This window comes from Mastomys coucha, unplaced genomic scaffold (assembly GCF_008632895.1).
Source record: "Mastomys coucha isolate ucsf_1 unplaced genomic scaffold, UCSF_Mcou_1 pScaffold18, whole genome shotgun sequence".
Taxonomy (NCBI): domain Eukaryota; kingdom Metazoa; phylum Chordata; class Mammalia; order Rodentia; family Muridae; genus Mastomys; species Mastomys coucha.
In genome coordinates, this window is record NW_022196900.1 from 97,810,109 (window position 1) to 97,835,496 (window position 25,388).

Here is a 25,388-nt window from a genome sequence, read left to right on the forward strand (position 1 = left end):
GATCTTGCACCACTCGTGTGTAGTCTGTTTGTCAAAAGCCGAATCCCGTGCCCACCTGGCCAGAACCCCTAGTCCCGTGGAACAAGGGACCCCGCAAGAAATCCCGGTCCGGGACAGCCAACTGTTACTGAGCATGAGGCTCTTGAGTGTGGTTGATACACCCGATGTCACGCCATTGAAGAAAGCTGGTGTCCCTTTCCCTGCCATTGTCAGTTGCAAAGAGCCTCTTGGTCAGGGGTGGGAATTTGTAAGTTGTGCCCACTTTCCCTTCTGCACGCTGGGATTTTTGCCTGCCTTGAGCTTCTGCAAGTCTTTTGTTTTGTTTTGTTTTGTCTTGTTTTTTGAGACAGGGTTTCTCTGTGTAGCCCTGGCTGTCCTGGAACTCACTCTGTAGACCAGGCTGGCCTTGAACTCAGAAATCCACCTGCCTCTGCCTCCCAAGTGCTGGGATTAAAGACCACCACCGCCCCGGCCCTTCTGCAGGTCTTCCACATGTCACAGTGGGTTCTCTGTGAGTTCATGTGTGGATCTTCTTGTTGAGTCGGGAAACTTCAGTTTCCTTTGGATTCATCTGCCACTTCTGGCTCTTACAAGCTCCCTGCCCACTCTCTGGGATAGATGCCTGAGCTTTGAGGGTATGAAAAACATCTCCCATTTAGGGCTGAGTGCCCCTAAGTGTCTCAGAGCTGTGGGTCTCTGTGAATTCCCCTGCTACTGCTAGATACTTCTCTGATGAGAGCTGAGCGTTGCGTTGATCTATGGGACAGCAGTATGTCATTAGGAGTCGGGATATTGCTATGTTGATTAAGCAGAATCATAGTAGGTTCTCCCCTAGGGCCCAAGACGGAGAAGGAGCAAATCTCAGGTCAAGACCGTCCTAGTAGGAGTATAAATTTGTACCTGAATGGGGGATGAGATATGTAGGATTGGTCCCTGTTGGCCACGCCCCGGTACCAATAAGACTATCACAGCGCAGCTGAGTGGATTTGCCAACCTCCCGCTGGTGCCTGTGCCCTTCACCTGGCTCTGATCCAGAGCAACTACACACACCCTGCAGGTGGAAGACCCACCAGGCACCGGGGAGGCTGGGGAGCGACTGTAGGGACACCGTGCTAAGCCTGGGTGCAACCAGACCTGCCTGGGAGAGAGCAGTGTGCTAAATCCGGGAGGGGTGAAGCATGCCCGGGAGGTGCTGAGCCTGCCCGGGAGGGTCCAGTGCTAATGCCTAGGTAGGGCGGAGTCTGCCTTGGAGGGGTGCTGAGCCTAGAGGGCGGGGTCTGACAGGGCGAGGGGGCGGAGAGTGGAAGAGGAGGAGCGTTAAGCCTAGAGGGGACGAGGCTCTGACTACGTAGAGGGACCTAGCTGGAACCGCAGGAAGCTGAGTCTGTCTAGAATAGTTGTTCCCAGTCGGCTGGGTCGAAGCCTCAGGACCAACTTCTAAAGGAGGAAAGAGGCAGGAGTGCAGAGCTCGGAGTCCACATCGGAGAAGCTCTTGGGACCCCCAAGTCCAAGGCATTTTACTACGGGCGAAGGAACTCACCCTCAACTACTGGAAAAATGCTAGCCCCGCATCTGACTTCGTCATCCCCTTGGAGGTAGGCTGAGCGTCTGTCTGGGATTTGCAAACATCGTTGAGATCAGGCGCTGACACTGGCCAACCTGCCGTAGAAGGAGATTTAGGACAAGGTCAGTGTGAACATTCATTGTCAAGAAGCCAGAGAGGCGGCTCAGTAGTTAAGAGAGATGGCTGCTCCTGTAAGGATCTGGGTTAGGTTGTGATTCACATGGTGATTCACAACTCTCTCTGTCTCCAGTTTTCCACGGGATCCGAAGCCCTCATCTGACTTCTGTAGGTACCAAGCATACACGTGGTGCGCAGTCATGCATGCAAACAAGGATTCATACAATATAAAATAAATCGTATTTAAATTTTTATTTTATTATATTTTATGTGTTTGAGTGTTTTGCCTTCGTGTCCACCACGTGTGCCTAGTACCCACAGGGACCAAAAAGGGCGTCAGATCCCCTAGAACTGGAGTTATAGACAGTTGTAAGGCACCATGTGGGTGCTAGGAACCTAACCAAGGTCCTCTGCATGAGCAGTTCTCTTAATCATTGAACCGTCTCTCCAAACCCAAATAAATAGTTTTCTAAAAAAAAAAAAAAAAATTATTGCCAAGCTGCATCCTTATTATCAAGCTCTCAGAAGGTAGAAACAAAAAGATCACAGGTTCAGAATCATCCTTGGCTTTAAGTAGAGCTCAGAGTCAGCCTGGACTGCACAGTAAGTTTGAGGCCAGCCTAAGCTACATAAGAGACTCTGTCTAGGCAAAACTAAACAAAAAGATTAATGGTTCTCTGGTCCCCTCTCCCCAGTTCCTTCTGATCTTCTGGCTTTGGCAGCCTGGCTTCAGTGGAATGTGCCCGCTGTGGTACCTACCAAGTTCAAGGAGAGGTCCTGGCGGTCCACCAAGAGCCGCTGCTTTAGGTCAGTAAGACTTTGGACTCTGGCCCCATCCACATTTGGCTGATTACGCCTCTTAATTGCACCCAGGTCCTGGCTCCTCCCTCTCAAGCCCCGCCCTCTGGAGTAGAGCAAGGATTGGCCAGGTTCCTTCCAATAGTCCTGCCCTCAACACTCCCCCTTTTACCTTGAACTTTCAGAGGGCCAGGGAAACTTCTCTCCAGAGCCTGCTCCACCTGACCCAGTGCGACAGAAGCACAATTTCCTAAGCTTTTTTCTAGGGTTCCCGCCTTGACCCCGACCCAAGGTCCAAGCCCTCTGGTTTCCAGCGAGGGGTCAGGGTAGTGCCCTTGGGAGGAGTAAACAGTTGGCGTTTTCTTCTCCACATCCCCTCTTCCTGCTCTCTATGTAATGTTGACACAACTCTATCTTCCGCACTCACTCTGGACAGTGTCGTCTCACAGTGTAATGGTCCTTAGGTGCATTGAGTACCCCACTTTGAGCTTAGAGTCATCGACTAGAAGCTAAAGAGTCCATTCTGAGAGGGTTCACTGAGGTCTGGGCATGAAGCTTAGCAGGGCCTATAATATAGGGAGAGTTGGGGAAGGGCTTAGTTGGGGGCCTGGAGATTGAAGCTCAGGTGCTCCCCTACCAAACAAGAGGTTTTGAGTTCAAGCCCCAACACTGTGTAAACTGGGTGTGGCGGTGCTCACTGTGATCCCAGCACTCAAAAGGTAGAGGCATGAAGCTCAATATCCCAAGCTCGTCCTCACCTACGTATCAAATTTTTGGGAAAAAGGATGTGTATGGTACTTAGGTAGGTCAGCTGGGCATCTCCCAGCACACCAGTCGGTGGTCAAGGATGTAAGGATGTTGGTGAGTGATGGAGCCAGACAAGCATGGGTTTCAATACCGACTATTCTTTTTTTCTTTCTTCCTTCATTTCTTCCTTTCTTTCTTTTTTTTTGTTGACTTACTCATTTTTATTTTTTTTTATGTGTATGAGTATTTGCCTGCATGTCTGTAAGTGTATGTACCACATACATGCCTAGTGTCCATGAAAGCCAGAAGAAGGTGTCAGATCCCCCTGAAACTGGAGTTACACATGGTTGGGAACCGCCATGTGGGTATCGCCAGGGACTGAGTCAGGCTCCTCTACAAAAGCAGCAAGTGTTCTTAACCACTGAGCCATCTCTCCAGCCCCCTGGTCTTTCTTGTTAAAGATGCCCCTAGAGCCTTGGTTTCACCATCTGGAAAGGGGAGGGGACCTCACAGATGGGAGAGTGCTCGAGCCTCATGTACTCACCTGCTGAGTGGTAGCCACCACAGTGTGGGCTTCAGAGGGTTGTGATGCACAGTAGGTAGGCACGTGCACGTGAAGCACTTTGTACACAGGAAGTGTACAGGCTTTTAACGCTGTGGGCATCAATCCTTGCACCCACCCTCCATTCCCCGGGGGAATCGCACCCGCTTGCCAATTGCAAGATGCTCATACACATAGCAGATGCTCACACACGATCCAGAAACTGGGAGGAAGCGGCTTTTACCTTTTCGGGCGGGCTTGGCAAAGTCATGTGCCTGGCACAGATCATGGACCACCCAGCCACCACTATAGAGGCTTTCTTGACCTCAGCTGTGTCGTTGACCTTATGGAAACTCCCTGTGGGCTGCTCTCTATGTGAAAGTTTCACTGGGGACCCAGCTGCTAGAGACCTCAAGGCTGGTCATTCCAACAGGAAAGGGCCACTGGTGGGGAGTGGCCACGCTGGCTGGGGGACCATGCAGAAGATGACTAACTTTCAAGACTGACTTCTGTCCCTCAGCTATGCTTCTGAGTGTTCCTACTTAACAGATGTGGTTCACGGCAGGGGGCGGGATGAGGGACGGCAGAGGAGGTCTCAGGATCCCTGAGAAGGGATTCCAGATTTGAAGGTTCCTCTGCAGAGCTTCCTGGATGTCCTCCACTCCCACAAAGTCCCCGCCCATATCTAAGATTTTGCGAAGCTCCAGACAGAGGTGGCCTACCGCCTAGGAGCTGATCCCAGCGAGCCCCATCTTTAGGCAGCTGTCTGGGGTCCCTCGGAGCCTCTGGGAGGCATAGGGCTCCCATTGTTCCAGCCCCCTCTTGTACCTGACTGGCCAAACCGGTTCTAGGGAAGGGGGGCGGGGAGCAGGCACGTTGAGACAGCCGCCTGCCTCTGCAAGGCTCCCTCCCCCTCGTCTCCCCCCTCCCTGCCCCACACAATACCCAGGAGCTTGCATTGCCCAGCCTTGGAGCCATGCTGACGTGGTCCTCTGAGGATTTGGCTACAACCCCATTGCCCCCAGGGTGACCTGGAGCCCTGGACCGTACCAGCAGCTTGACAGAGGAGCTCCCCGGCTGAGGTAGGGCCCTGGGTCAGCAACCGTCCTTCCCTTCCTGTGTCCCGAGGGAGTCCTTTGTGCTGCCTGCCTGCTGTTTCTGGCTTCAGTCCATTCTTGCCTACCTGGGGCTTTGCTTAGCTTGGAACCCCCTTCTGGCCATGACCTCCAACTAGGTTTTGTCCCTTAAGGAGCAAGGGATTCTGGCAGGGTCCCTGTTCTCTGAGCAGGCAGCCAAAGGGCACAGAGCAGGGAGGGAAACTGGGTACCCGGGGCCAGAGGTTCTGTCCTAGACTTGCTAGGCAGGCTGGTCACCCTCTCTAACTAGTGGAGACCATCCCTCGGCCTCTGCCAAACCTTCTTAGCCCACACGTACACACCTATGACACAGGTTTCATAGAGGAGGCTTCTGGGGGACCTTAGGGTCACCTGACACCCAAGGATAAGGATACCGAGGCCCGAGGATGGGCTTATAATTTGCCAAAAGCCACAGGGCTGGTCAGTGTCAACACAGGACCTCAAACCTGGTTTCCAGAGGGATCCTTGCCTCAAGAGCACTAGTCTATCCTGGGGTCACATCTGGGTACCCAGCCCCCTCAAGTCAGTAGTCCCTGAGACTTTTCTTTTTTGTATTACTGCAGTTTTAAACCCAGCTCTGGACCTAAATTACCAACATCAACGTTGGGTGGTCTACATCCTGAAAAGCTACTGGGCTGGCATCGCAGCTTGACAGGCCATTCCCATGTCCCCTTCCTGGGGCTCTGCTTGGCTTGGAAGCCCTGTCTAGCCATGACCTTTCCAGGCCTGAGCACAGTAGAGGCAGACCCGCTTGACACCCCCTGCCGACCCCCTGACGCATTTCTGTATCCTGTATTCCAGAGAGCCCTTAGCTCCTTCAGCCTTCTCCTCTGAGGTCTGAATGGGTCTGCCTTAAGTTCTGATGTTTTACTTATGTAGCTTTATAAGTCATGGGGGAGAAGAATTGTCCCCTGGGGACTTCTGGACCCGAATATGGACTTACACCTAAAGGAGACCTGTGTGCTGGACAGAAGCTAACTCTGACCCCTTTCTGTTTGCTCCTACTACTGGCTGCTTGCCCAAGCCATGCTCCACCAAAGGCTGAGGTGGTAACTGTTAGCATCCAGAACCTGTGGCAGATATATGGGCGGGTCCACAGACCTGTTGCCAGGGCAACAGCCACCATATTCCCAGAATCCATTGGGTTCAACTCCCACCTTTACCTGGACCTACTACGTCACAACCTGTATATATATATGAGACAATTCCTCTCTTTCTTCTCTCTCTCTCCCCTCTCTCTTCCTTCGCCGCTATCCTCCACCCCCTCTTAATTAAACCTCTTACACATGGAACTGTCTGGGCCTGGTGTCTGCAGACGCATCCCACCGAGACTCAAACCCATCAGTAACATTCAGAGGACTGCCCACCAGGGACAAGGCTCACCATGCCCTGTACCTGAGGTATCTCCTGTGCGTTGCTGTTAATTCTTATATTAGCATCAGGAAATGGGTACCAGCTTTCCTACTTTAGGTTGAGTGACCTACCCCAATGAGTACTTATAGACCTGAGGGAGTGAGGCTAAATAAGGGAGTGAGGTACAGCTGTTGTTTTGGGAGAAGCCCCCTCCCCAGGAACAGCCAGCCTTTCCCTCAATGCCCCCAAACTGGGAGAAGAAGAAGCATGAGGTGTAGTGAAGAGTCCCAACTGTCCTCTACTGATGCCGTCTTGGGTTCAGGCCTGGGGTTAGTGCTCCATCTTTCTGTCCTGGGTCCTTGAGGGTTTGACCCTTGCAACAGTGAGCTGGGACCTCCTCCAGGAAGCCTTCCTGGCAGACTGAGATTGGGCTGGGCCCAGCCCCCTTCTGTGTTAGTGCCTGCGGTTTGCTTCATGCCAACTCAGATTCTAAAAGCTTTTGTTTTTTGTTTTTCGTTCTGACTCTCCCACCAGGCTGGCAACCCCACTGAGCTATTATTTCTTCACCCCAGTCAGTCTCCCTGTTTTTGTTTGTTTGTTTGTTTGGAGACTAGAGGTGTCTCAGCCCCGGCCTGTCCCCAGGACCTCAAGTGAGAACCCCCTGTGGTTTCTCTTCTTCAGAGTTTCCAGAGTCGGTTCCTGAGCTGTTGTCTCTAAGGCCCCCATTTCTCTGGGTCTCCCTCTTATTTCTGCCAGGCTGGCCCTAGGGGCCTCTGTAGGGGTCCTTGCTGCCCAGATTGCCCACTGTGCAGCCAGACAAGTGTAGGCCCCCGCCCAGCCCTCCATCCCCCCCACCCCGCCTGCTCCCTCCCTCTCTTCGCCTCACCACAGGGTTTGATGAATCAAACTCTTTGTCTGGGTGGGATCTCCCCGGCCAGCTGGGCAGAGACAGGGCTTCCCCTGCTGGAGCAGGCAGACAGCATCAGCTTCAACTAAAGAGGTGAGGGGCAAGAGAGAGGCCACAGAGGGCCCAGGGCAGAAGCTCGAGGGGCTTGGACCACGGGGCTCATCATCCTGCCCTGGGATGCTGGCAAGCCGCCTAGGGATGGCGTCCTGCCCAGAAACGGCCCATTCTGCCTGGCTTGATCTAGTGTCTGGGAGCTGGGATGGGGATCAACCCCTCAGTCATCCCAAACTGGGGATTGGGCATCTCTCTGCTCTTTCCTGGGAGGGACTAATCTGGGTGGTGTCCCGCCTGCCACTCTGTGACCCTCCCAGCCAGCTTGGCAAAGGCTGTAGGCATCACTCAGCATGAAGACCTCAAGTCTGGGTACGGAAGGGGGTGGATAACCTCAGAACAAGACATTGGGGGCTGTGTGTTATCTGCATCCTGGTATGTGTGTACATGCCTGGAACTTGTGTGTGTGTGTGAGTGTGTGTGTGTGTGTGTGTGTGTGTGTGTGTCTGAGAGAAAACATGTAAGCTTGTATAACAAAACAAAACAAACAAAAGGTTTGACTGTGTTTCAGAGCTTGACATGTTTCCACGTTATCTGTGAAACTGATGTATTCCAGAAGAAAATGTGTGTCTGTGTGCTGGAACATGAATTTGTGTGACAGTGTATGTTATCTGTACGTCTGGTCATGTGTCCATGTGTGAAGCAAGAATGTACGAGGTGGCTAAAATGCAGATTTGGAAGCCGTGATACCTGTGTGAGAATCCTGGCTCTGCCACTTGGCAGACTCCCCTCACCTGTAGCATCACTTCCCTAGGTGTCTTGATGGAGATTCATGAGATGCTCTGTGGGTGCTCCCTCATCTAATAAGTGCTGATTCATATCGGTGTTTACTAAGCAGGCATGTGAGTGGATCTGTGTATTGTGTGCACGTGTACAAGAGGGTCTGTGCAGGCCTCCAGAACGTGGTGGCTCACCGGCCCTCCCCCTTGTACTCTATCTGGGTCTGACACCTTCTCCCCTGCAGGCCCAGGAGGGTGGCGGAGTAAAGGAGGAATGGACTGTGGGCCACCTGCAACGCTCCAGCCTCACCTGGCTGGACCACCTGGCTCCTCTCGTCGCCCAGTAGCTGTGTGCCAGCAGGAGAGCCTGTCCTTCGTGGAGCTGCCCACTCTGCAGCCTCCAAGCCCACTATGCGTGGACCTCTTTCCCATTGCTCCTGAGGAGCTACAAGCTCCTGGTTGCCGCTGGTCCCTGGCGACCCCTGCCCCTCTCCAAGGACTGTTATGGCCAACCTCTCCAGGAGGCCCAGATACCCACATCTCCACCAGTGGAGGGATGAGGCCCAGCAGGGCTGGCAGTTGGCCTCACTGTCCTGGTGCCCAGCCCCCAACTCTGGTGGGACCCTGGAGCTCTCAGCACATGCAGCCCCAACGCAGGGCCAGCCACGGTGGCTCAGAGAAGTCAGCCTGTGAGTCACCCTGGTGAGGGGTGGGCCCTTTAGGGTAGCTGGGGGTGGAGGACTGGGTGGCTCTTTTTGAACCCTTTAAACTCCGGAATGCCCCCAAAAGGCAGGGTACGTTTTAGGGACAAGGGAAAGATGGCTCATAGGGCCCAAGTGATTTGTCAGGATTACATAACTAGTCTGGCAGCCCCTTATTTCCCTGTTCCCTTGCCCTCTGCAGTCAGGCCTTCTACTCTCTATGTAAAGCTCTTGTGAACTCACTGCCCGGGGGGCCTTATTTTGATGCTCAGGGTCATGCCGCCACAACAAGGAGGAAGATGGGGACAGATTTCAGTGGGTGACAGGTGTTATTCTATTCCCATCCCTAGGGCGCAAGATGCAGGTGTATCATAACGAAGAGGTGCCCGGCGACACCGAGACCCCCACGGTCCTTCTGGAGACTGGCCAGACTGCGCAAGAGCAGGCTCTGGGTGAAAAGCATGAGCTTTCTGGGAACACCAGAGGGTGCCTTGAGGCACAGGAGCGAAGGCGCTTCTCGGCCTCAGAGCTGATGACTAGGCTCCATTCATCTCTGCGCTTGGGGCGCAGCACGGCCACCAGGGCTCTGACCTCGGGCTCAGGTGCTGGAGTCATCCGGGAAGGTACCAGCTAGCCTCCGGGGGGCTCTGAGGGCAGCCTGAGCTAGGCAGGCAGGGCACAGCCCACCCACCCGTGTTTAACATCTTCGGGTGATCAGCCAGGTGCTCCGTGTTGTTCTCTGGATCGCCCAACCCCAGCTCTTGTTTTCTGTAGGGAAACTGCCCGTGAGGGAATCCGGAAGAGCCGAGACGAGGACGGACAGTGTGTCACTGCCAGCACCCGTCGACCTAAGCGAGGTCCACGGTGGTCTGGTGGAGCCCAGGTACCCATCTGTCTCTTGGGGCTCGGGTTGGGGAGGGATGCAAAGAGATCCTGACGCTCTTTCCTAGGCTGGACGCGCACGACAAGCCGACTCAGGATCCCAGCAGCGCCACTGAGCGGCGCCAGTCCCGCTTCCTCCTTAATTGTACGTGCCGAGATGCTGCGAGGTGCTCTGGGGAGATGGGGCCCGGGGAACGTTGGAAGCTGGGGATCCCGCTTTGGGGGGAGTTGGGAGGTAGAGACAGTTTGTGAGGGAGAGAATCGCACTCCCAGGGACGAGCATGTGGGCTGGCGTGTAGTTGGTGCCCAATTAGTGTTTCTGGCAAGGGTGAATGAGCTCCTGCTCCCGCCCCTCCCAGCTGTCCTCTACCAGGAGTACAGCGACGTGGCCAGCGCGCGCGAGTTGCGGCGGCAGCAGCGCGAGGAGGAGGGCCCCGGGGACGGGGCGGAGGGCGCGGAGGAGGGGCCCGGGCCACCGCGCGCCAACCTCTCCCCGAGCAGCTCTTTCCGCGCGCAGCGCTCGACCCGAGGCTCCACCTTCTCGCTGTGGCAGGACATCCCCGACGTGCGCGGCAGCGGCGTCCTGGCCACGCTGAGCCTGCGCGACTGCAAACTGCAGGAGGTGAGGGGCGGGGCTGGAGGAAGAAGACCGGGGTGGGGTGGGGCTGGGATCCGAGAGGAAGAAGGGGCAGGGGCTGTCAACGTGGAGAAGGGGTGAGGGTGGCGGGGACCTGGGAGAAGAAAAGGACTCAGGAACCCAGCGAGGAAGCCAGGAGACAGGGAGGACGGGTGAAGCCCAGAGCAAGGCGAGGCCAGAAGCAGGGGTTGGGATCCGAGGGAAGGGAGGGAAGGGGAGGGCTGTCAACTTGCAGGATTGGGGGCGCTGTCGGTGCAGAGAGGAGGGAACACCTGGGAAGGAAAGGCTAGCCTCGGAGCCTGGGGAAATTGACAGGAAGGTCTAAAATAGAGGGAGGAGTCTACAACTAGGGGCTGGGCCAGAAGTATTTGATCCAGTGGCTCAGCCGGACTCAGGGACTGTCAAAGCCGAAAGGGTGGGTGAGATGTCCTGGGAAAGTAAGACTCCTTCAAGCTAATCGTGAAGCCAGGAGGGGACGGAAGGGGCGGAGCCAAGGACAGGGCGTGGCCAAGCGCAGATGATTGGGGGAGATGAGTAGGGGTGAGGCACTATCAACTTGGAGAGTGGGTTGGAGGACCTGGGAGGGTGGGGAAGCCAAAGGAGAGGGCAGGCAACACGGGGGCGGGGCCACAGACCACACCCTCGCTGGTTGGGGGCGGGGCTAAAGGCAGGTGCCGGGGTTTAGCAGAGTGCCCTAAGGGAAAGACCTACCATCAGGGAGCTTGTCAGCTGGCAGCTTAGGGTGTGCCCGGGCTCCACCTGGCGCCAGATTATCCGAAGGGCTAAGAAGGGCAGAGAAATGATGCCTACAGAGGCTGTGCCTCTTCGCGGGAGACCATAGTCCCGGGTGCTCTGACTCTGCTCTCATCACCTGGCCTCTCCCCCTCCCTCAGGCCAAATTTGAGCTGATTACCTCGGAGGCCTCCTACATCCATAGCCTGTCGGTGGCCGTGGGTCACTTCTTAGGTTCTGTGGAGCTGAGCGAGTGTCTGGGGACTCAGGACAAGCAGTGGCTATTTTCCAAACTGCCCGAGGTCAAGAGCACCAGTGAGAGGTGAGGGAGTGACCTGGCCTGCCTGAGTGGGTCTGTAGGGGTGCTGTCCTTGACCTTGGCTCTCCCGGCAGATTCCTTCACGACCTGGAACAGCGTCTAGAGGCCGATGTGCTGCGCTTCAGCGTGTGCGATGTGGTCCTGCACCATTGCCCTGCATTCCGCAGGGTCTACCTGCCCTACGTCACCAACCAGGCCTATCAGGAGCGCACCTACCAGCGCCTGCTGTAGGAGGGGCTCTGCGGTGGGGCGGTGGTGGTGGGAGAAGCTTGGGCAGGTGTAGGTACAGAGGACTGGGTGAGACAGGATCAACCTGTGAGGCGAGGGCTACCCAGGATAAGGGAGATGTGCCGCCATGGGGCAGGAGTGTTGAGGGACCCATTAGTGACAGCGCACCCCGCCCACTGTCCAGCCTAGAGAACCCCAAGTTCCCCGGCATCCTGGCTCGCCTAGAGGAGTCTCCTGTGTGCCAGCGGCTGCCTCTCACCTCCTTCCTCATCTTACCGTTCCAGAGGGTCACCCGCCTCAAGATGCTGGTGGAGGTAGCTCACTTCAGACAGGGCAGGGAGGGAGAGGCTGGTCTGCAACCTTTGGTCTGTCACCTTTTGAGCATGTGTTTTTGTTGTTGTATCATTTTTTCTTCCTTTTTATTATCGTATGCTAATTATACATAATAGGTCTCATTATAACATTTTCATACGTATCGGGTGATACTCAAACATTCCTCTTGCCCCCCTCCCCCACACACACACTAACGCCCTTCCTCTTTCCACCCTCTCCTACCCTCTTGTCTTTTTTGTGTGTGATCCAATAGAGTTTGTGTGAGTTTCAATAGAGTGGCTTGTAGGGATGCGAGTGAGGGGTCATTCATTCGTGGGCACCTTACAAGTAATAGCAGCATTCAGGAAAATGTCTCCTTCTCTCCCACCAGAACATCTTGAAGCGGACAACACCGGGCTCCCAAGATGAGGACATGGCCACCAAAGCCTTCAGCGCACTAAAGGAGGTGAGCTCAGGGGTTAGAGCTGTGGACATCTGAGGGCCTCCTCTTCCCCATCGGGGACACAAATAATGCCCTCCCCTTCCCACTCCCAGCTGGTACAGGAATGCAATGCCAGCGTACAGTCCATGAAGCGGACGGAGGAGCTCATTCACCTGAGCAAGAAGATCCACTTTGAGGGCAAGGTAAGAGAAGGCAATCCTGCTTCTGGGGTAGGGGGCAGGGAGTCACTGCCCATGGCCTCCTTTCTCTGCTCCCAGCATCCCCCATTTTACCTGCCCTCCCTATTGTCCACTTGTCTCTCCAGATCTTCCCGCTGATCTCACAGGCCCGATGGCTGGTGCGGCACGGAGAGCTGGTGGAGTTGGCTCCCCTGCCTGCCGCACCACCAGCCAAACTGAAGCTGTCCAGCAAGGCCGTGTACCTTCACCTCTTCAATGACTGCCTGCTGCTGTCCCGGAGGAAGGAGTGAGTGGGGTTGGGAGTGAGGAGGACAGGGAGATAGGAGAGTGCCTCTTTTGTCTCCTGTGGTTGACTTGCCTCCAAGTACCTCAGAGCCTCAGTTGGTCTGAGGCTGAGCTGCAGTGTGGCTTGGGCCTGGGAGGCTCTGCAGCAAAAGCCTTGAGGCTTGAGCCCCTACTCTTGAGTCTGGGGTAGTGATGAGATGCATGGCCAGGCCACGCTCTGCCTCTAGTCCTGTGACACTGAACAGCCAGCTCTTGGCAGCTCCCCTAGTCATTCCTTTCTGGTTCCCTTGTCAGTCTCAAAGTTAGGGTGAATCAAGGAGCCAGGAGATAGATGGACCCCAGACCAGGGCCACTGCCCTGCTGCACCCCGTCTTCTTCAACACGGAGCCCCAGTGCTGCGACTTTGCTAGTAAGCTGGATGCAGAGGATGAGTTTGAGAGACCATAAGCCTGGAGATGGAGTAAAAGGGAAGATAGCTTTTGGAAATTTTTTTTTTTTAAGATGTATTTATTATATCTAAGTACACTGTAGCTGTCTTCAAACACCCTAGAAGCGGGCATCAGGTCTCATTACAGATGGTTGTGAGCCATCATGTGGTTTCTGGGATTTGAACTCATGACCTTTGGAAGAGCAGTCAATGCTCTTAACCAGAGCCATCTCCCCAGCCTGGAAATTGTTTTCAAATGTAGGGTTTTCTTTTTGTTGGTGGTGGTTTTGTTTTTGTGGGGCAGATATTTCAAAACAGGGTTTAATATAGTCTTAGCTGTCCTGGAACTCCCTCTGTAGACCAGGCTGGCCTCAGACTCAGAGATCTACCTGCCTCTGCCTCTGGAGTGCCAGGATTGAAGGCGTGCCACCACGGACCGGCTCTGGTGGTATGCTTGTTTGTTTTGTTTCTTTCTCAAAGATTTATTTATATGTACCTGTCTTCAGACACACCAGAAGAGGGCGAAAGATCCCATTACAGACAGTTGTGAGCCACCATGTGGTTGCTGGGACTTGAACTCAGAACTTCAGGAAGAAGAGTCGGTGCTCTTAACCCGAGCCATCTCTCCACCCACCCTGGTGTTTTAGTTTGTGTGTGTTGTGATGTCACAATGCACATGTAGAGGTCAAAGGACAACCACTAGGAGGCATTTCTCTTCTTCCACCATGTGGGTCTTGGGGATTGAACTCTAATCACCAGGGTAAGTAGCAAGTGCCTTTACCCACTGAGCCACCTTGCACCAGTCAGTGAAGTGCCTTTGCACTGCCAGGTTGCACCAGGCTGTGATAGGTGATAAGGATGTAGAGATGAATGAGATGTTTCTATGCCCCTAGACCTGTGGGCATACATCTTGATAGCCGCATCACTAGTCACTGTTTTTTTGGGTTTTTTTGTCCTTGTTTGTTGTTTTGTTGTTGTTGAATGTTTTAGTTTTGAGACATGGTCTCACTAAGTAACTCTTGGCTAGCCTGGAACTTACTATGTAGAGCAGGCTAGCTTAGGATCGGCCTGTCTCTGCCTCCCAAGCACTAAGATCAAAAGTGGGTACTGCTGCCGGGCGGTGGTGGTGCACACCTTTAATCCCAGCACTTGGGAGGCAGAGGCAGGCGGATTTCTGAGTTCAAGGCCAACCTGGTCTACAGAGTGAGGACAGCCAGGGCTATACAGAGAAACCCTGTCTCGGGGCGGGGGTGTGTGTATTGCCAAGCCCCACCTGGATTATTTGTTTTCTTCATTTGTTGTTTATAAGGCAGGTCTCATTCTGGAGTCCACACTGACTTAGAACTCCCTACATAGTCTAGGTTTGTCTCAGACTTAACCACTCTGCCTCCTGAGCGTCGGGATTACAAGCATGAACTGCCATTTGGTTGGTTTTGGTTGTTTTAATTACATGTCTGTGTGTGGATGCGTGCAGATTCTCTCAGATGCTAGAGGCACACAGCTGCCCTGGAGCTGAAATTACAGTTGGTTGTTTTACTGGAAAGATATGTTAAGGTAACCCATAGCCTGGCGTAAAAATGAGTAAAGTTGTCAGAGGAAGAGACAGGAGCTGGTTTTGTTTGTTTATTTATTTTGGTTTTTCGAGACAGGGTTTCTCTGTGTAGCCCTCCTGGAACTCATTCTTTAGTCCAGGTTGATCTCGAACTCAGAGATCCATCTACCTCTGCCTCCTGAGTGCTGGGATTAAAGGCATGTACCACCACTGCCTGCCTTTTTTTTTTTTCCTTTAATTAAGATTTATTTTACCCAGCACTTGGGAGGCAGAGGCAGGCAGATTTCTGAGTTCGAGGCCAGCCTGGTCTACAAAGTGAGTTCCAGGACAGCCAGAGCTTTAGAGAGAAACACTGTTTCGAAAAAACAAAAAACAAACAAACAAAAAAAAAGACTTATTTTATGTGTATAGGTGTTTTGCCTACATGTATGTCTGTGCACTCCCATTGTGCATGCAATGTCCAAAGAGTCCAAAAGAGGGCACCAGATCCCCGAGAACTAGAGTTACAAACCATTGTCAGTTGCCCAGGTCCTCTGGAATAGCAATAAGTGCTCTTAACCACTGAGCCACCTCTCTAGTCCTGGAGCTGGGTTTTGAAGAGTGAGTAGGAGTTTTGTAGAAAGAAGTGATTTGGGAGCTGGGTGGTGGTAGTGCATGCCTTTAATCCTAGCACTTGGGAGGCAGAGACAGGCGGATTTCTGAGTTCGAGGCAAGCCTGGTCTACAGAGTGAGTTCCAGGACAGCCAGGGCTATACAGAGAAACCCTGTCTCAGAAAAAAAAAAAAAAAAGAAGAAGTGATTCGGGAAAGATAGAAAAGTTATAACTGAGCAAGGTGTTCCTGGGGGTTGGTGAAGCTGAGCTGTACACTGTAGGTGAAAGACAGTGTGTCAGGATGGGGTGCATGTTGTTAGTCCCGGCACTCGGGAGGCAGAGATGGATGGAGGCCAGCCTGTTCTGCATAGCAAGGTCCAGGCAATGAGGTCTACTTAGTAAGATCCTGGAGAGAGATAGATAGATAGATAGATAGATAGATAGATAGATAGATAGATAGGCAATGAGGGCTACATAGTAAGATCCTGTTGGTAGACAGACAGACAGACAGACAGGAGAGGAGAACGGGGATGTTGAAGTCATGGTAGAGGCTGGGCTTGTTCTGAAGGCAGGGATGGGGTATGCAGAGGAGGGAATTGTGCTCCTGGCCAGTTTGCAGGGCAGAGTGGTGGGAGAGACCAGAGACTCTGGTCCAGGTGAGCATAGAGAGCCATGAGGGGGCAGGTGCTTCAGGATCGACAGTTACCAGGGCAGGAAGGCAAAGGAGAGTGGGACCTGCTCCCTTTAGTCCATCAGTTCTCAACCTGTGGGTCACGACCCTTTTGGGATTGAACAACCCCTTTCATAGGGATCACCTAAGACCATCCGGAAAAACATAGATCTTTTCATTATGATTCATAACAGTAGCAAAAACTCAGTTATAAAGTAGCGGTGAAATAATGTTATGGTTGAAGGTCACCACCACATGATGTATTAAAAGGGTTGTAGCATTAGAAAGGTTGAGAGACCCACTGCTCTAGCGTGTGTATGGAGGGAGGTGGACATGATGCAGGCCTCCTCCGCAGCACAGTGTTAAATGAGAGGAGGTGGGCCCTGTTTCTGGGCTAGATTAACAAACCCAGGGCCTGCCCCCACCTCCCTGCCTCTTCCATGGCAGGTCAAGCAGAGCATGGCTCCGACTCCCCGTGGGAGTCCAGCTGGAGCCAGGAAATAGTGCAGAAAGACCTCGAGAGTGTCCTTGGGGTGGGAGTGTGGTTTCTATTATCTTCTGCTAGCAGAAACCCGGGCCATTGAGCTCACTGCAATCCTCCTGCCTTAGTCTCCTGAGCTGTTTAGATGCCCTGGTGGGACCCTTACTGCCACGTGGGAAATGGAATGGTGCCCAGTGAAGGCAGGCCTGGAAGAGCGAACAAGCCTTCCTTCTTCCTCCGCCGGTTCGTGAGGTCCGGAGGTGGGCCAGAGGGTTGCACCCAGGCTCTGTTGACCCTTCCTGCCCCGCTGTCTGTTCTCCAGGCTCGGGAAGTTTGCCGTTTTTGTCCATGCCAACATGGCTGAGCTACAGGTTCGAGACCTCAGCCTGAAGCTCCAGGGCATCCCAGGCCATGTGTTCCTGCTCAGGCTGCTGCATGGGCAGCGCGCCAGGCACCAGCTGCTGCTGAGAGCGCGGACCGAGTAAGCAAACCCCGAGCAAGGGCCCTGCTGTACCCGCAGAGGCGGATAGGAGGCAGCGCGAGGTCAGAGCAGCGCGAGGTCAGAGCGGCTAAAGTTGCGCGCAGAAGCAATGGGGTTGGGGCAAAGGCCTTGCTTGTAGCCAAGGATGTCTTGATCTAACCTAAGCTCTCCCAGTTCTGGTTCCCAACCCTGCTCTGGGCCACTGTTAACTTGCGCTGCATAGCCATACCTCCCCCTCCCTAGAAGCGAGAAGCAACGGTGGATTTCAGCCTTACGTCCATCCAGCCCCCAGGAGGACAAGGAGATCGCTTGTGACCTGGAAGGTAGGACCCAGGACTCTCTGGGGTGGGTGAAGACCACTTAGGGCCTGGGCAGGGTGCACAGGCCAACTCCGTAGGCACAGGCAACCCATCTTGCAGACTTGGAGAGATTAAGAGAGGCCAAGTGCCTAGTCCAGGTCCTCCCGGCTAGACAGAGCTGGGTCTGGAGCCCACAGCTGTCTGTCGTCTGTCTGTCTGTGTCAGTTGCAAAGCAGATAGGCCTGGTGTGTTGGGGCACGCGGTGCTAGGATGATGGTGGTAACAGGTCGGGGGCTCAGCTGGGCTGGAGGCAGCTCCCATGGGAGTGATACAAGGCTGTCAAGCAGGTCACATCTCGGTGGAGAAGATATGGGCAGGCAGTGGGCGGTGGGTAGCCCTGGAAGGTGTTTGAGCAGAGGCATGGGTCTGAGATGGGGAGGCAGACATATTCCGAGCAAGCATGTGCTGTGGCTCAGGCCGGGGACAAGACTGAAGTTTCACTCCTTTTATTCACTCCTCTTGGTGATCTAGTCAGCCAGGTTCATTGACTTTGGTTTTTCCCATCTCGGTAAACTAAGGCTCAGAAAAATTAAATAACTTGCCCAAGGTCACACAGCCAGTTCCTACCAAGCTGGGGGTCAGGCCAGGTCTGGTCTTCTTCCTCCCTCCCTTCCTTCCTCCCTTCCTTCCTTCCCTTTTTGAGACAGTTTTGCTGTGTAGCCCAGGCTGGCCTTGAAGCAAACCTCCTGCCTCAGTTTCCCTCTGTACTGAGATTACAAGTCTGAGCCACCAAACCCAGCTCACACTTGTTTGCGATGTTGTTGCCCATCTGTCTACTCTGTCACAAAGATCTGAAGGTTGGAATGGAACAGATTCTCTGGCTTGGGCTCTGAGTCCCACTGAGGCTGAGGACCAGCCTTCTCCTCTAGACAGGAAGTCAGCAGAAGCCACAGGGAGGTGGTCCTGAGGGTGGACAGAGGCCCTCTTGGCAGAAGGCATCAGTTGCTCAGGGCCTACAATAGCCCTATGTGGCTGGAACGTCCTGAGTCTGAGGGAAGCAGGCTAGGAGGCGAGGTGAGCCAGAATGGGCGGTGTCACATGAAGCACTGTGGATCTTGGGGGGCTTTGGAACTTTAGACACCCAGAGAACTGTTGGGGCTTGCGGTGGGCCTTTGGGGTTTGTGGGGGAGTCTAGAGGTCAATACAAGGTGTTGCAGTGAGCAGGGATGGTCAGCACCATTGTTTAGAGGCTCAGGCTAGGAAAGCTCATTGTCTGGGATGGGCAGAGGAGCAACTGTGGCCGCCCCCCACCCCAGTTTCCTCCCACCTCTGATCTGGGGACTCCTGAACCCTCTCTCTGCTTTCAGACCGCCCCCAGGTCCAGTGTGTGAGGACTTACAAGGCCCTGCAGCCCGATGAGCTCACCTTGGAGAAGACGGACATCCTGGCCGTGAAAACCAGGACTAGTGATGGTGAGAACCCGGTCTTCCCGAGAGCCCTTTTGAGGGACAGGATGTAGCTAGATGACCAACCTGTCACAGGGGAAGGTTATGCAAGTGGCGATCAACCACAGCATTTGGAAATCTGGTTAGACCAGAGGAAGGACTTCCTGCTTAAGAATGGAGAGCGATGGGAGAGAGTGGGAAGTGTGACCCTTTCCAGGAGCTGGTGACGCTATGGTAATGTCACCTGGCCCCAGGCTAGCATCGAGCCAAGGTGTTCCGTCCCAGGCCTGCCTGGCAGCCCTTCCTTGCTCTGTGTTCCCAGGCTGGCTGGAGGGCGTGCGCCTGGCTGATGGTGAGAAGGGATGGGTGCCTCAGGCCCACGTGGAGGAGATCAGCAGCCTCAGCGCTCGACTGCGCAACCTCAGAGAGTACAAGAGGGTCTCCAATGCCAGCAGCAAGCTGGGGGAACCGCCTGCCTGATGCTCTGCTGGGGTCCGGCTGGGGCCACTCTGGTGCTGGTGGCTCTCTGTGTGTCTGAGGGCTGCCTTTGTAGGCACCGGGTGGTAAGAGGCCTGTAAATACGTTCTGGCTGCCTTGGCTCACTGTCTGAGCTGGGGCTGCCCCATCAGGAGGGCAGGTGCTGGCTGTCCCTGCTGTCACCAGTCTCCAGGTGTCCCGAGGGCAGAGGGGCTGCCTCAACCTGCTACTTCCCCCTCCAAGTAGCCAAGTGTCAGATCCGAGCAGGCTTGAATATTAAAGTGACTCCGTGAGTTTTTGTAGTTGCTTCTTGTGACCTGTGCCAAGAAAGCACCATTGACTGGGGGGCCTTGAAACTATCAAAGCACAGCTCAGAGGCCTGGCTCTCAGATCAGCCTCCCGGGCTGGGCTCCAGGGGGAGGTGATGCTGGGCTGGGCTCCAGGGGGAGGTGATGCTGAGCCCCATCAGGGTCTCAGGAGGGAATGGCTCTTTGCCTCTGTGTACCTGGTGGTTGCCAGTGAGCTGTACTTGCAGACAAATCCCAATCCTACCGCATGTCCTCTGTCTGCCTCTAGCTGTGAGCCTACGGCTTCACTGGGAGTCCCCCAGCCCCCAACCATCTCCCATTACAGTCCTGGCAAATCTACAAACATACATCTTCCATGTTTTGTTGTTTTGTTCTGCTTATTTGTTTAAAAACGTTTTTAGATGTGTTTTATGTGAATGGGTGTTTGCCGGCATCTGGTTATGTGTACCCTGTGCATGTAGTACCTGGGGAGGCCAGAAGGGGGTGACAGATCCCCTGAAACTGCAGATGCAGATGGTTGTGAACCACCATGTGAAGGCTGGGAACCAAAACCAGGTCCCAGCCAGCGCACTCAACCCCCAAGTCATCTCTCCAGCCCCCAACATACACTATAAAATATATAACATTAGCTGGGCAGTGGTGGCGCCTACCTTTAATCCCAGCACTCAGGAGGCAGAGGCAGGTGGATCTCTGAGTTCAAGGCCAGCCTGGTCTACAGAGTGAGTTCCAGGACACAGGGCTACACAGAAAATAAACAACCACAGAATTTAACTTTTCAAAGTCCCCTGGAATAAAGACATAAACATGCATTCCACATACTTATGTGTATATGTATATATATGTGTGTGTGTGTGTGTGTACACACACACACACACACACACACATCAGCAAAAGCCATGTCAGAATTCCCAGGTGGTGTCCTGGAATTCTCTGTGATTGAACTGACCTGGGTCTGTGATTTCCTGTGGGATCAGTGTGCTCTGATTGATAGGCCCTACTCAGTGTGGTAGCTGTCACTGATAGGCCCTATTCAGTGTGGTAGTTCTCTGTCACAGCAACAAAATGCCTGAAATAATTTAAGAAGAAAAGTTTATTTTGAGTCTCCAGAGGTTTCAGTCCCGAGCCACCTGGCCTCAGTGCTCTGAGCCAATGGCAACCCAGTAATTCATGGTGGACACGCCTGACAGACAAAGGGAGAGGTGGGGTCTCTGTATTAGTAGGTCCCAGTGACCCTCTAGTACCTTGGTGTCAGGGGACCTTGAGATCCAGATGGTCACAGTAGCTATGTGTACAGTCCAGAGAGCCAGGCTGGGCAGGGTTGACCCTGGAGTCCCATGGGCCACTGGGGGCACCCCTGCTGATCCAGAGAGTGGATTAGCTGTGAACAGTTGGGATGGGGCTTAGAGAAGGGGCCTAGGGGATGGTGGGACACATCCTTAATCCCAGCACAAAGAGGCAGAGGCAGGTGGATCTCTGTGAGTTCCAGGACAGTGGGAGCTGTAAGTCTCTCTCTCTCCCCTAAAGAGGAGAAGGGGAGAAACGGTAGAAATTAGTGGCCCTGGCTATGGGTGGCCTGGAAGGAATGCTGACCAAGGCTTTAGGACGATGTGGGATAGTGTCTGTTTTCCTCCTCCTGCTTGTTCTGTGTTTGAAGGGTCCACTCTACCTCCTAGCCCACAGACTAATCCCTCTTTGGTTTTGTTGGGGTTTTTAAACAGGCTCATGTAGTCCAGGCTGGGTCACAAAGCAAGGATGGCCCAGAATAGAGGCCCTCCTTCTTCCTTGTGTCCTTTGCTCAAGTTGGTTTTTGATTGATTTGTTTTTTTAAGGCAAGGTCTCCGGCCCAAGATAGCCCCAAACTCCCTACATAGTCCAGGATGACCTTGAACTCCCAATCCTCCTGCCTCCACCTCCCAGTGCTAGCTAGGATCACAGACCCAAGCTACCACAGCAGGGTCAATGTTTCAGCTGGGGCTGAAACATTTGACTCCAAGAGGCAAACCCTCCCAGTTAGCCCCACTCCCCGCCCCCGAATCGGTTTTGTACTTAAGTTTTCCTTCTTTGGTTCCACCCTGAAGTCCAGGTGGGCCCCCCACGTGACGGTGAGCTGCACCTCACCCGGGTTTCATGCTGCCCACACGTGCCCTCTCCTGTCTGTCCTCTCACTTCCCTGTCTGTCTGACTCAGCTCCTCCGTTTTTTCCTTGTTTTTCCTGACCTGGGCAATTTTGAGGCTTTCTGGTCGGTATTTTGTACATGATCCTGCAATTTGGGTGTATCCGATGTTTTTCTCATGACGAAGCCTGAGTTACTGCGGCTTTCGGCAAGAACACCACAGAGGTAAACAGAGTCCTCAGCTCATGACGTCAGGAGGCACGTGACGGCCACATGGGTCACCACTGGGATTGTTTTTCCTTACCTCCCCCACAACTCCCCCTTTTTGAGCAGGTCTCACATTGTAGTCCAGGCTAGCTTCAAACTCAAGTCAAACCTTTTCCCAAGTGCTGGCATGAGATGGGTGAGTGACCAAGCGCTAAGGATGCACACAATCCTTAAACAATTTTTTAAAAAAGAACTTTAGAGAGGGTCTCAATGAAGCCCATGCTGGCCTTGACTCAGGCCTCCCTCTCCTGAGGGCTAGGAGAACAGACTGTGTTGAAAAAACATTTTGGGGGTAATTGGTAGAGACTTTGACTCTTCTTTCTCTCCCCCTCCCCCCCTGCCACCTTTCTTTCTTTTTCTTGCTTTTCTTTCTTTCATTCTTTTTTCTTTTCCTTTCTTTCTTGGAATGGGGATGAAACCCATGCCCCACACCAGCCAGGACCAGGATCACACTCATGGATCATGTGTGATTTGTATTGGCCCACCATGCCAACCCCCACTTTCACCTCATTCATTCCAGCAGCCTGCCTTTGTCTGTCAGCATGGACTCCATATTCACTGGATTGGGATCCAATACCATAGTGTTTACTTTCCTTCACAATGTCCTAGCGAGCTGGGTGTGGCTGTGCACAGGGATTAGCCCAGTACTCCCTAGGGAAGGGGTAGGGGCTAAGTCGGGAGGACTGCAGCTGTGGAGACCAGCCTGCTCCATAGTAAGACCCTCTTGTCCCAAAAAGGGGGAGTAGGGGCTAGGGAGGATCACCAGTGTCGGAGTGGCCCTGGGCTGGATTCCTGTACTGCATGAGCCGGCAGGGTGGCACGGGCAGCCCAAGCACATAAGATGAGGGCCAGGCAGTATAAATTCACGGGGGCTTTTTGTCCTTTTTAAATTTAAAAAAAAAATTTTTTTTTGGCCATGTTCTGATTCATGGGCTGTGTGAGAGAGACCCTGACCAGGGCCTCTCTTGGTTCCTCCCTGTCCTGTGTACAGCATTCCCTCAGGGCTCACACTATAGCCCGCTCAGGCTCAAGTCCTGCCCAGGTAGGCTCTGATCTAGAGCTGGGTTCTTTCCAAACTTTGGATGGCGGGTTTAGAAAGCAACGAGTGTTCATTACTGTGAAGGTACTGCGACCCTTCACAGAGAGAGGAATCCAGCTATACATTACACACCTCTATTATATTTTTAATTTATTTATGGGGAGGCGTGGGCAAGTGGAACCATGTCACCCGACAAAAACTGGGAAGGTTGAGCGGGTTCAGAGACCCCAGTAGTCTCATATCTGAGACCAGTAGGCATTTCATCTGCTCCCAGCCTGGTTGCTTGTCCTGGAGCTTGTGACCTCAGCACCTCACATTAAGATCATGACGCCAAGTCATGTGGCACAGGGCATAGAGTTCTCCATGCCACTGAAGTGTCTAGATGGGCCAGCCCCAAGGGTTTAGCCAATAAGCGTCCCTCCTGGACATTCCTTCCTGCAAAAGGTATTTAATCGGTAGTCCACCCGTCATTTTCCATGATGAACAATAAACAGGTTGGAACCAAGTATTCTCTCTTTTGTCAAGGATCACAGTGGGGGCCTTAAAAAGTGGTGGCACACGCCTTTAATCCCAGCACTTGGGAGGCAGAGGCAGGTGGATTTCTGAGTTCGAGGCCAGCCTGGTCTACAGAGTGCGTTCCAGGACAGCCAGAGCTACACAGAGAAACCCTGTCTCGGAAAAAACAAAAACAAAAAGAAACAAACAAAGGAGAGAGGACTGGAGAGATGGCTCAGTGGGTAAGAGCACTGGTTACTCTTCCGAAGGTCCTTAGTTCAAATCCCAGCAACCACAGGGTGGCTCACAACCATCTGTAATGGAATCCAATGCCTTCTTCTCGTGTGTCTGAAGACAGCTATAGTGTACTCACATATAATGAATAAATAAATCTTTTATTAAAAAAAGAGAGAGAAAATAGAGGACAGAAGCTCCCTGGCATCTGGGTTGCCTGGTACATCTGGATTCAGCCAGCAGAGGGTCTAGGCTACACACTAGGAGCCTGGGAGGTTACGCTGACGCAGGCACACACACACACACACACACACACACACACACACACACACACACACACACACACACACAGAGAGAGAGAGAGAGAGAGAGAGAGAGAGAGAGAGAGAACCAGGCAGCAAACAATGTTACAAAAGAACAATGTTACAAAAGGACAATGTTACAAAAGAACAATGTTACAAAAGAACTCCTGACCTGGCAATTGACCTTGGCTAAGTACCCAGAGCCCTGCCTCTGCCTGTAGCAGAAGGAGGTGCACAGGCTGCTGCCCTCTGCAGGACAGGAGGTGGGGAGGTCATGGTGGGGGGAGAGGTCCGGCACTGTCTAACCAACTGGTCTCCAGGCCTTGGCTCTCAGGAGCTGGCCTGGAAGGCCGCAGTACTCATTCCTGCCTTTGCTGGGGACCTACTTGTAGTGAGAAGTCTGGAATTTTGGTTTCCTTAAAACAACACAACACGCACACGCACACGCACATCATAAGAATGTGTTTTTGTCTTAATCCCAGGTGTGGGGGAGATCTGTTTCAGACTTCCCACAGCACTGGTGATTGGTTTGCCTTGTGTTCTAGCTGGGGCGTAATTCTGCCAGCTGCAGGCAGTTTCTGTGATTGTGTGATGTTGGGAATTCTGGGGACTTTTCAGAGGATAAATAAATGCTAGGGGCCCTGAGAGGTGTGGTGGGTTTTTGGTCGTTGGTGTTGGTCTTACTTTGTTCAGGAGTCCTGCACAGAACTTGTCCCAAGGAACTAACACCCCTAATCAGCAGGAAGTAGTCTGACAGTAAACATTAACCCCTTTCTGACTCCTGACTTTATTCAGGGATCTTTCCTTTCCTCTCTATCCCCTTTTCTCTCTTACCTAATGTTGGGGGTGGGGGGGGGAAGGGTGGGGAAAAAGTGTAGAGCAGGTGAAACAGCCTACCAAGTAGCCCAGCACACCTGGTCCCCAAACTCCAGACCCAACATCAGAAAACTGTCTCCTGGAGGGGGGCTGCTGGGAAAGACCCTTTCTAAGACTAGAGTTTAGCTCACACACAGGAGGCCCCAGGTTCTACCTCTGTCCCCATCAAAACAAAGAGCGTGGAGGACACATAAAAATCATGTGATTCGGGCTAGAGAGATGGCTCAGCGGTTAAGAGCATTGAGTGCTCTTCCAGAGGTCCTGAGTTCAATTCCCAGCCACCACATGGTGGCTCACAACCATCTGTAATGGGATCTGATGCCCTCTTCTTGTGTACCTGAAGACAGCTACAGTGTACTCACATAAATAAAATAAATAAATCTTAAAAAAAAAAATCATGTGATTCAGTCAGGCTTGGTGGTGCATGACTGTAATCCCAGCCCTTGGGAGGCAGAGGCAGGAAGAACTCTAATGCATTCTAGGCCAGCCAAGACTACACAGATCCCACCTCAAAAATCAAAATGTAGGCCGGCAGTGGTGGCGCAGGCCTTTAATCCCAGCACTTGGGAGGCAGAGGCAGGTGGATTTCTGAGTTCGA

At 53.2% G+C, this 25,388-nt stretch overlaps 1 protein-coding gene and 1 long non-coding RNA gene across 9 annotated transcripts; one reads left to right on the top strand and one right to left on the bottom strand.

The window, feature by feature from the left end:
* Positions 1-1,320: 1,320 nt before the first annotated feature.
* Positions 1,321-19,457, top strand: Arhgef19 (Rho guanine nucleotide exchange factor 19). Of its 7 annotated transcripts, XM_031379327.1 has the most exons (17): positions 1,321-1,595; positions 2,377-2,488; positions 8,239-8,682; positions 9,045-9,317; positions 9,469-9,577; positions 9,645-9,721; positions 9,936-10,198; positions 11,107-11,267; positions 11,339-11,491; positions 11,677-11,806; positions 12,196-12,270; positions 12,360-12,449; positions 12,572-12,732; positions 16,776-16,934; positions 17,178-17,257; positions 18,601-18,705; positions 19,001-19,457. In XM_031379327.1, the coding sequence occupies exons 2-17, from the start codon at positions 2,419-2,421 to the stop codon at positions 19,156-19,158; spliced, it is 2,508 nt and encodes an 835-aa protein (XP_031235187.1). In that variant the 5' UTR covers positions 1,321-1,595; positions 2,377-2,418; the 3' UTR covers positions 19,159-19,457. The 7 variants fall into 7 exon arrangements, 6 of the variants coding, with proteins under 6 accessions (XP_031235187.1, XP_031235190.1, XP_031235191.1 ...); XR_004121163.1 differs by lacking the exon at positions 19,001-19,457 and having other exon boundaries at positions 16,776-17,012; positions 18,601-18,628; XM_031379330.1 differs by lacking the exon at positions 2,377-2,488.
* Positions 9,803-12,123, bottom strand: LOC116096957. 2 transcript variants are annotated; one of them, XR_004121165.1, is made up of 5 exons: positions 12,048-12,112; positions 11,769-11,866; positions 11,127-11,443; positions 10,925-10,995; positions 9,803-10,189 (listed from the first exon to the last, which is right to left on the bottom strand). It is a non-coding gene; the product is annotated as an uncharacterized LOC116096957 (long non-coding RNA). The 2 variants fall into 2 exon arrangements; XR_004121164.1 differs by having other exon boundaries at positions 11,769-12,123.
* Positions 19,458-25,388: the final 5,931 nt, after the last annotated feature.